Source organism: Triplophysa rosa, linkage group LG15 (genome assembly GCF_024868665.1).
Source record: "Triplophysa rosa linkage group LG15, Trosa_1v2, whole genome shotgun sequence".
Taxonomy (NCBI): Eukaryota; Metazoa; Chordata; class Actinopteri; order Cypriniformes; family Nemacheilidae; genus Triplophysa; species Triplophysa rosa.
Window position 1 is genome coordinate 16418027 of NC_079904.1, and position 11360 is coordinate 16429386.

Below are 11360 nucleotides of genomic sequence, written 5' to 3' on the forward strand. Positions count from 1 at the left end.
GATGGAGGGTTCCTTCTGAAATCCACTATCATCTCCACTGTCTTGAATGCATTCAGCTCTAGGTTGTTTTGACTACACCAGGCAGCCAGCTGAGCAACCTCCTTTCTGTAGGCAGATTCATCACCGTCTTGAATAAGGCCAATGACTGTGGTGTCATCTGCAAACTTCAGGAGTTTGACAGAAGGGTCTGTAGAGGTGCATTCGTTTGTGTAGAGTGAATATAGCAGTGGAGAAAGAACACATCCTTGAGGAGCTCCGGTGCTGATGGTACATGTGCTGGATTTAAATTTTCCCAACCTCACTAGCTGCTGCCTGTTCGACAGGAAGTTAATAATCCACTGACAGGTAGAGGTTGGCACAGAGAGCTGGGTAAGCTTGGGCAGGAGGAGGTCTGGGATTATGGTGTTGAAGGCCGAGCTGAAGTCTACAAACAGGATCCTGACGTAAGTCCCTGGTCTGTCTAGGTGTTGTAGGATGTAATGCAGTCCCATGTTTACTGCATCGTCCACAGACCTGTTTGCTCGGTAAGCAAACTGGAGGGGTCAAGAAGTGGTCTGGTGATGTCCTTCAGGTGGGCCAGTACAAGTCTCTCAAATGACTTCATGACCACAGATGTTAAAGCAACAGGCCTGTAGTCATTAAGTCCAGATATTTTGGGTTTCTTCTGTACAGGGATGATGGTGGAGCGTTTGAAGCATGAAGGGACTTCACACTGCTCCAAAGATCTGTTAAAAATATTAGTGAAGATGGGCGACAGCTGCTCCTGCACAGACTTTCAGGCAGGAGGGTGAGACATTGTCTGGGCCTGGTGCTTTTCTGATCTTTTGTTTGCGGAAAAGCTGGCAAACATCCTCTTCGCAGATCTTAAGTGCAGGTTGAATGTCAAGAGGAGGTGTTAATGGTATAGCAGAGATAGGGTCAGGGCGGGTGTGAAGGGTGAGACTCTGCATTTCAAAACGACAATAGAAGTCGTTCAGGTCGTCAGCCAGTCGTTGATTACCCATAGACTGAGGTGATGATGGCTTGTAGTTGGTAATGTCTTTCAGCTTAGCTGCTCTTATCTCCTTTGTCAGTGTTGTCCCAAAGCTGAGTCCACTTGTATGCTGAGGCACGTGAACATCAATCACTTTACACTTCAGGGGGAGTGATGCAAATAAGAGAAGTCGAGAAGAATTTTTTCAAGAAGAGATTTTGTGTTACCCCACGAACATTGAAAATACAAGCACATTTTAACTTATAACAGCGTGAGTGTGAGAGACGTTTGTGTACTGCTGTGTGTATTTGAGCTAGTCGTCTCTCTCTCTCTTCTGCCACAGTGTGTATTTATCTCTGCGTTTCTGCCATAACTATCAGCAGATCTCTCTCTTCCTCCCACTTCCTGTTTCTGTCCTTCTGGTGTAGGGTCGTTTAAACTGGGCATGCTCAGTGGCACTTGCCAACGGCTCCATCTTAAGCACAAGCACTTCATGCACTTTGGCCCCTCGTCGAATACAAACTCCAGCCTGTTATTACGGCCTCGCCACACAACCAAACATCCAGCCCTTCAATTAAACGAATAGGACAAAACCTCAATCAAATCAATTCGTCAACCTTATTGAGAACTGAATTTGTAAACGATTCTATACCATGACATATTTAAAATATGAATACCCCTATTTTGGTCAATGCTAAAAGCTCTTTCTGTTTTATTATCTTGGATACGCCATTAGGCTGGGCATAGGACAGGCTGGGCATAGGACAGCCTCGATAGGGCCCCTGAAATGTATCACATGGGCATTAACCAGACTTAGGAAACACCGTGAAGCACTTTGAATACAAGATTGATGCTCCTAATGCTACATTTGGCCATCATTGTCCTTGACAATTCCAGGCTAAAAGCATGTATCTCTGTCTTGGTTATGGGTTTGAATGTAACCGTAATGCTACAAGGCCCTATATTACCAGTGTAGTCCTAAGCTAGAAATAACCATTTCCAGGCAGTTTTTGAAATCGAAGCCTTAACGGAAACCAATCAGAAATGTGTTGGGTAATGATGCGGGTTGTTGCAGCCTCTGTCTACTTGCATATTGTTTAATATTTCACCCTGAAGCTAAAAGCTAATATAATTCAAGATGGCCGCCCTCACAGACAACCCATTTCAAATACAAGGCTTGGGTTGTAAATCGGACCTCCTGAGAAGAGACTTGAAAGCTGAAAGCTGCCAGATAAGTAGCTTAAACATTAGCGTACTAGCTTGTGCTAAAGGCTAAGCCCCACGATTCCCTTCCTAAACAACTAAACAAAACAGACAAAAAGAGACTAAGCAAAAGTGGTGTGGTGCTAAACGTTTTCTGACTTGATTCTGGGGAAGTATGCTTAGCTATTTACCCCTTCCATAACTTGTAATTGTGTCTTGAAATTTTTTTACATGAAAAATACTTTGTTTCAGGCCAGCTTAATGTCTAAAGAGGCATGTAAAGAGGGAACTTTATGCTAAAAAGAGGTTATTTATCCAAGAAAGAAATATAAGCTGATCCAAACTTTGTCAATGTCATTGAGAACATTTCAGTGACCCGCTGATTGCACAGTAGTGAATACATGAAACTCATCATATTTTTGGGAATATAATCACTAAAGTCGTTTTTTGTTTTAGATTTGTAGTTTATCTACAGTGTGGAGTTTGTTAGTTTAGCAAAGATGCTATCCACATACGAATCGTTTTGTGTAAACTCTAGTTGAAATCTTCAGGTTTTGTAGACGTTTTTATGGTATGATTAAGCTAAATCTAAGCTTAACTTTAGCTTACTCTAAACTAAACGAAGCTAAAGTCAAGTGAACGCAAAGATTGAATAAATCTGAGGCCAAGCTTATGTTGAAAAGAACAACGAGATCAATGTTCAAAACTAGTTGATCTTGCGAAAAGCTTGCCACCCTCATTCTGTGCAATGTTAGGGTCACTTCTTGCCCGCAAGTCACTTGTAAAGATCCCTCCGTTCACGGGTAATTGCTTTTTTGTTTGTTTGTTTTTATTTCTTTTGAAATAATTTTGATTCTTTAAAAAGCTTATGTTACTAAACTAGACGTTATACAGCTATGACTTTCTTCAAGAAAGGATATGTTTTTGTTCAAATATAATTTGTATTTATGCCTTTTTTTAAATAAAAAAATGTAAACACTATTTTTATTTACACAATGACAGACTGTCATTTCGAAGCTTCTTTCTAGCGTGCGAATGCAAGTGAATGTGTATGCTGTGTGGATGTACAAATCACTCTGCCATGTTTACACAGAGATATAATTGGGATTCTAAAGCAAAACACTGAACAGCTAGAGAAAACAAAAAAACAATTCTTATAGACCCCTTTTGCGCCGACGTCACGGCATTAGCTGGAGGCAAAACAAAGGGAAAACTGGAGGCGGCCAATACAAACTAGCACAGATTCGGCTATATATGGAGTTTAAAACATCATCTTGTTGTGTTGTTTAGTGCCACAAACGACAGAATACAGTCTCCAATTTGATATTTTAACACATACCTGCTGCCATTGCCAAACAAAAACACTGACAACAGCTGTAGTTAAACACAATAAAACGAGTGAACTGAACAGAAACGATCATCCAAAATGCTCACATTTTAAGATAAAAAACTACTGTCTTTTGTTGGTGTAGATTATGATTTGGGTATGTGTCTAAAAATATTTCACGTATGCCCAAATCAGAAACTGGGGAACAAGGTTATTTTTCACGTAGTGTTAACTTTTGAACGCATAGGGTAGGCTACGCTAACTTTTACAACTAGCAGTTAACTCTCGGCCAGAAACTAAACATAAAGGAAACTGTCTGTCATCTCTTATTTAGTTGTCACAATTGCATTAGTATAAAAGGAGAGGGAACAGTGAGAAGGATCATGTTATGTGTCAGGTTTGAGTTCAAGTAAATGCATTTGTAAACATTTGCCACTGTTAGTACACCCAGGCATCTATAGATGTATACGCTCTCAGTTTATCTTTACTATAGGCTACACGCCAGAGGTGAGTACCTGAAAACCATACTTAAGTAAAAGTACAGATACCTTGCAGCGAAAATTACTCCATTACAAGTTACAAGTCACCAATTCCAAACCGACTTGAGTAAAAGTCTTCGAGTATCTGATTTGAACAGTACTGAATACTGAATACTGAATGTAGGCTCAAAGAAGCACTAGTCCTCAACACTTAAGAGACATGTCAGTGAAAAACAAGAAACAGTCGATTCGTGAGGAGAGCAATCGCATTTATTTTCTTAAATCATAATAAGACTGAACACCTCATAATTGCATCAAATCATGGCCGACACCATAAGTTACTGTACGTCTATTACAAACACCCAAGTCTCATTTAAGCTCAAGTGCTCATAAGTAAACCAAACTCCTTCAAAAAGGTCTCTTCAATATGACGGATAAATAAAATAATGTTAATTAAAATTAAAAAGTCAAAGCCTTTTTGCACTGGACATGCTGATTTTGGCCTCGTCGCCAGCTGCAGTCATGTCCTCATTTCACATATAAACTGCCAGCGATTGACAACTACCTGATACTGCACTCGTATTCACATGAAGAAGCCATGTTGACAAGTTTTAGTAAGTTAGGGCAAAATCCACAAGATTATAGTACCTTCAATGCCCTGTAAATGGCAATATTAATTCTGTGTAATGTGTAATTGCATTAGTCATTACAATGTAGTGGAGTAAAGAGTACATATACTTGTTCAAAAATGTAGTCAAGTAGAGAGTAAAAGTTGCTAATATCTTTAATACTCAGTACAACTAGAAAGTAGCCAAAAAGATACTTAAGTTCAGTAACTAATTCCATTTACTCCAATACTTTACACCACTGACTACACGCTTGGTTTCTCTTTCCGGTAGGTGTAGATGTCACTCAGACCACTTAACTGGAGGTAATCCTGTCAGTTTGTCCCTGGATCGATTTTTTTCTAGTCATTGTCAAAAAGCAAGCAAACAAAGCCTAGCATTAGTAATGAGGCCAGGGGGATCTTTCTGCCTCCATCTAAGCTCCGCCCACAAAAACGTGTCACAATGTTTACTAACAGTTAAGGCGTCTGTAATGCATGTACTTGAGAATGCTTCAATATTCTGATTAAACTAAGACCTGGGAAATTTATAAAGTTAATACATATTCAAATCTAACAGCGTGTGGTTGATAATCACAGAAAATGTATAAAAAATAACAATTTGGCACATATACATGTAAAATCCCCAAAATAGCCCATATTGTCCCATAGACTTACATTGTCAGTGAATATCAGTCAACATGTTTCTAAAAACTGTGGGATGATATTGTATCTGGTAACTGATGTTGTTAATAGAGCTGGAGCAACAGTCACCCTAAAATGAAAATTCTGTCCTTCATGAGTATTGTGTTGTTTGATTCCCAAAGAACACAAACACACACACGCACACGCACGCACACACATAGATGCACCTTTGGGTAAAAGAGTCTCCCAAATACATATAAAACATGTAGTGGTCCGAACTATGAAAGAGAATTTTGATTTTGGATAAAAAAATCATTTTTCTAATAATTCTTTAATGGACCTTAAGCAAGTATTGAATGTTATAATGGAAATTACACATACAGGTTCAGTATTTGAATACGTGGGGGCATTTAACCTACAGTACAGTATATATAAGGTGTGCATATGTCTTAGGTTCAGATTAAATTCGTATTTTATTAGTATTTTAGGAAGCTTATTTATTCATTTAGACTCTAAGGTGGTTCCTGTTGTCAACAAGGAGTTTCTTCTCTTCAAAAGAATGGTGCTTTCACAGAAAGCGTATATGTTAGCTAAAGCAATTTTACCATTAGTATTACAGAAAGCCAGGGGCATTGGAGATTTAGAATCTCATCTTTGTTACAGGGTCAACATCTTTGAAGCACTTCATTTCACACTCTACCTCGAGCCCCACACAGGTCATTACTCCTCAAATCTACACACAGAGACCCCATTCACATTAGCATAGTTATTCACTTGTCCGAGCCATGTTAGCAATTCTCAAAAAAGAAGCTGCGATGCCACAATTCACGACACAAAATCTTTCACATGGATTAGTCAACAGGACTTCTTTTTGAGTGACATTAACATGACATTAATTACAGCTGCCCTAGAATCCAAATGCAAATGATGTCATTTATTCAAGTGTTTTACATGTCACTTATGAAGGAAGTTGTAATGCAGCATTCCTTGCATATCGTGAGAATGGCTATCAGGTCATGTTGATCTCAAAAACATCTGGTTATTCCCAACGAAGCCCATAAAACTAAACACCTTGAGGTTTAAAATGTGAAAAATAGGATAAAGGTGTAAAAGGTGGTGCCACGGAGGCTGGTCATTCGGGGGAAAGGGGAGGGCATACTACCGCCCACCCAGCACAAACAGAGCATAGGTCGAAGGCACTGAGGAGAGTGGAGCCCGGCTCCCCAAAATACCGAGCTAAAGTTAGTCTGCCCATTTGCGATTACCACGATAAGGACACATGTGCACACACACACACACACACACACACACACACACACACACATTTCTGCCTGTAGGCAGTTTTAAATATAGACAAGACAGAACATAATCAAGCTTTGGCAAGTGTTGGGAGGGAGAGAGAGAGAGAGAGAGAGAGAGAGAGAGAGAGAGAGAGAGAGAGAAGAAAATTTTGGTGTTTGTGGTTTGTTTTAACAGCGTTTACATGTATGGGTGTTTTGATTTGTTCTGACATTACACAGACAATTTCACAGACCGAGTGATTCAGTCTCGCTTTATAGTTACCACAACACCTCATGTGAGTTTCAATCACTGACACTGTTGTGCTGGTAAAGATTTATTAAATACTTCTTTTTTACCCACAATAAATTGCAATTACAAATATACACATGAGCAATTGCTTTCGAGTGAAGCAATCGAATTGGACAAAATAACAAATGGACCACAATATGTAGGCAGCACAAAACGGAATTAAGACATAAAAAGTAATTTACAAACACAAAAAAACCCACTTGATTTGTAAAGAAGTCTGAGATAACACGTTATCAATGTAAAAGGCAGAGGTAGGAAATGACCCGTTTCAAAGCTGAAGACCAATACTTTGCATGTAAAAAATAAGTAGCACTCCCCATTTCACGACCGTCTAATCTCAATCATTAAAACAAATAAAAAAAGTACAACTAGTAACAAAATGAGTACACTACAATATAAACATATACAGTATAAAAATATGGCAATGTATGGACAGTGACAAAAGGTTTGGTCATGCAGTGCTTTCTGTATTTCATTCCCTTCTTACACAGCAAGCCTGAAGGAAATTAAGACACGGTCATCTATATTCAGTAAATATACACACATTCCCACCATACAAAAATATGTATAAGGCATAAAGAATAAATATTCTCATCCAGATATTGAAATTAATACATTCAGTTAAATAAATAAGTATGGGTACTTCATGTAAAATACATATTCATTTTCTTTACAGAAAAATAGATTTGTCTTTTTTAGGACAGTTTAGGGAGTTTACCAATTCTAAAACAGTGTACCTGAATTAAATAACACCACAACAATAAATAAATACTACGATATTTGTAAAAAATATAACGACAAAATTCAGTGGCATAATAGAGTGAGTGTGTGACAGAGAAAGAGAGAGAGAGAGGATCAGTGGTTTAGTTCTTTAGATCCACCAGTGTGTGTGCCTATGTGAGAGATCAGTGGTTGAGTTCCTCGGGACACTCTGCATCTGCTGGCAGGTCACTTGATCCGGGAATCTTCTTCCCATTCCAGGATGACACGCACCAACATTTCCCCCTCTGACCATCCAGAGACGATTCACACTGCAGGGTGAACAAGACACAGCACAGACAGACAGACAGACAGACAGACAGACAGACAGACAGACAGACAGAGAGAGAGAGGGAGGGTTAGTTCATTCTTCGGAAACACATACAAGCATACACATCTTAGTTCTCTTTATACAAAGTTCTCGGGTGAGTGTGGTTCTAACACTCAAGCAACACACATGTATCATCATGTTGATAGATATCACACATTAAGCTGTGTGTATCAACACAAATAATCAAGTAAAATACTGGCTGGTTTCTGTCACGCATGCTTGGGTAGAAAATGGTACTGTTCTTACCTGTTTGGCTTTGTATAGACCATGTTTGTCGCAATTTGGAAGGTAGAATCTGGTCAGTTTCTGGTGGGATTTAGTAATCTTCTCAAGAGCTGTTTGTAGTTCCATATGACAAGGACCCTGGAGTTATAAAATGTGGTCATTTAGATTTTGCTCAGAAATGTATGATTCTAGCTTTCAATCATTATATCATTACATAGTTATATATAGTTCGGACTATAAATGACTCAGAACTCAGAAATTTTGAAATGAAACTTGGCCAATGTAAAAAAATCTTCGGAAACCTTCTGCTGCCCTCTTGTGATCACACATGGCACTGCAGTGCAGTTTTATGTCTATCTAAAACTTTTGCGCATTTCTTTCTAATTATGTTTTAAGATCATTCTAGCGCTAAATCTCACCTGCTCGACGAGTTTCTTTCGTACGGCGTTGACTTTGGCTTTCATGCTCTCTTTAGCAGTGATGACCCGCGGGTCGAAGGGCTTGCCATGTCCGGGCACAAAGAACGCAGAGCTGCCTTCATTTGTGGCCGTTGCCCCATTGTGAGACTCGGGGTGGTCTAAAAAAAGAAAGGAAGACATTAAGCACTGTTAATCCGGAGTTCACACATCTGTTTAGTCGTAGAAATAATTTAACTCGCATCTTAAAGCATTAAAATAACCCAGCAGTTCTGTTAATGATGAAATCTCATCAAAGATTGAATCAGCGCAATGAAACGATCTGCTCAACACCTGCAGTTGTATAGATGCTCAGGTAAAGTACGATCTTGTAACTGGAAGACTACGGTACCTTGGGCTTGCTCGCTTTGGTTCTGATCGGGCTCGGGGTTCTCCGTGCACACCGCCTGTCCGCGGGTGAGCGCGTGTAGGGGTCGGGGCTCTCCAGGTTTCGGCAGACAGCGCAGCCCCGAGCCGCAAGGTGCAGTGTAGATGCCGCACGAGTCACCTTTCTTCAACGCGCAGGCGAAGCAGCAACTGCAGCCCGGCTCTTTAAGAACCTCCTCACAGCCAGCATCCACCGCGGGACACTCAGTCAGCCGCTCCGGGGAGCACGGGGCGCAGCGGATGGGTTCCTGCCCCACCACTGGAGAAGCCCGGAGTCCCGGCGCAGAAAGGAGTGCGCTGAATGCTGCCACCCATACAAACTTCAGAAGCGGTACGCTCATCCCAAAGCAAAGGTCAGAATAAATAGATAAATAAATAAATATCGGTTGAAGTGAATCGAAGTGCTCCTTTGGGTTGAAACCTTTCTCTTTGCGCGCTCTCTCTCTCTCGACTACCTCGCTTTGGCTCGCCTCGCGGTATTTATACGCGCACTGGATCCCCCGACACGGTCATGTTTGACGCATTGGCAATATCAATGATTTCTTAAATGACCCCCTGGCGCTCTGATTGGCTGATGTAGATGTAGTCCGAGGTGTTTTCCTTGAATGAGGCGCGTAAAGTGCGTCAATATTTGTTTTGGAACATGATGTGCATAATAGTGATGATTTTGCCACATTTGAATTAATATGCAACCATTTCAGCTTCACTCACAGGACAGTGCCCGAGTGTCACCGAGAAAATAAAAAGAAAGTAAATTTATTTATAGTTCTCTCCTTTGCTATATCGAAGAACATCCCATTTACGTTCATTTTGTACGTTTATTGAATCTAAACTAAACCGTTAAACGAGGCAATTAAAAAGATCTAATTTAGGACTTTGCAAACTGAGGGAACAAGTCCCTCAATCATAAAGTTCTCCTCTTTATAAACTATTATCAGTGACTGATTTATGACGCCGAATGATCGCGCCCTGGTGCTTTGGTCTGGCATTAATTTGACACTTTTATTTGCGCGCCCTCGCCCTGTGGTGCGTGACCTCACGCAGGTCAGGGCAGAAGCCCGATTGGGACATCGAGATCACTGCTATTGTTTTTGCCCCTTTCCAAGGATAACAGCAGCGCTCTGTGAGCGAGCGGGAGAAATGCACGTGCTTACCTACACGTCTCCCCCTCTCCTCTACCGACGCACTCCGCCAGGCCTTTTGTCGTGGTTTCCGCGTGGAGTTTATGAATGGGGTACAGGATGTGACACTCAGCTGGGTAAGGGCGCTTTAATAACGTGTCAACCACTGGGCACTTAAATGACTCTGCGGGGAGCATTTTTGAGCTCACATGCTCGACGCAATTGTCTTACGGTGTTGCATCAGTTTTTTTTTCGTTTGCGCGTGGAGGGTTCCAATGCGCGTCACCTGATGGAGTTGTCTGTTCACGCGCGCGTGTCTGTTGACGGAGATAAAACCGGGCATTCGGCACAATACACTGCGTAACAGTACAGGAATCCCCAACATCTGTGACAAAGCTAGACTGGCAGAATGTTAGTCGTTAAAAATGATAAATATTGCAAAACTACGAAGCAGAATTTGACAGTAGCTAACATAAACTTAATGTTGTCATGATTTTCGTTAACCATAATAAATATATACAATTTCCTTCAAGAAGTGTGAAAAGCTTTTGGAATTCTTTCTTCTGTTATTTTTAATGATGCTCAACGTGTGTTTTAAAAAAAGCACGTACATACCCAGATAGTAAAATGGATGTTCACTCTAAAAAAAGGCGCTTAAAAGGTTCTTCACAGCAGTGCCAGAAACCAGTCAAAGGTTCTTTAGAGCCAACTCTATCTTACCTTTTTTTTATCATTTGAAGGACCTTTTTTCGCCACAAAGAACCGTTTGTGAGACAGAAAGGTTTGGATGTTAAAGGTTCTTTATGGAACCAAAATGGTTCTTCTATGGAATTGTGAAGCACCTTTATTTTGAAGAGTGTTGAATCAATATTGAAATTTGAATCAATATTGAAAATAAACAATTCAACATTAATTTAACATTTTTGGCAAAAACTATTGTTATCACATTTTTTTTATTTATTTAATATGTTGCAACATTGAAGACGTTCTGAAAGTGAACGTTTATTTTTAATGGACTATTGTAAAGATTGCTAGAGGTCTGTTTCATTTTAGGCTTGTAAAACAGCTGCCAGTGTTTTCATTCTGCTAACAATACACATTTCTCAGTACACTGGTGTATTTCCAAGAAAGCCAAAATATACAAATTATTACAAAGCACACATGGTTACTTTTTCTTAATGCCTCTAACAGATAATCTGGTCAAATATTTGTAAAACTGTTGATGATTTGTTGTCCTTTCTTTACCCTACACACAAACTAT

General features: G+C 40.1%; 1 protein-coding gene across 1 annotated transcript; it reads right to left on the reverse strand.

Annotated features, from left to right (window-relative positions):
* Positions 1-6830: 6830 nt before the first annotated feature.
* igfbp1a (insulin-like growth factor binding protein 1a) lies at positions 6831-9469 on the reverse strand. Its single transcript, XM_057353795.1, has 4 exons — positions 8944-9469; positions 8556-8713; positions 8158-8274; positions 6831-7852 (listed from the first exon to the last, which is right to left on the reverse strand). The coding sequence occupies exons 1-4, from the start codon at positions 9317-9319 to the stop codon at positions 7727-7729; spliced, it is 777 nt and encodes a 258-aa protein (XP_057209778.1). The 5' UTR covers positions 9320-9469; the 3' UTR covers positions 6831-7726.
* Between the last annotated feature and the right edge of the window lie 1891 nt (positions 9470-11360).

Coding starts and splice junctions, on each gene's coding strand:
- igfbp1a (XM_057353795.1), bottom strand. CDS start 9,319: ATGAGCGTACCGCTTCTGAAGTTTGTATGGGTGGCAGCATTCAGCGCA. Junction 8,714..8,943: donor CCAAAGCGAGCAAGCCCAAG/GTACCGTAGTCT, acceptor TTCTTTTTTTAG/ACCACCCCGAGTCTCACAAT. Junction 8,275..8,555: donor GAAAGAAACTCGTCGAGCAG/GTGAGATTTAGC, acceptor TTATAACTCCAG/GGTCCTTGTCATATGGAACT.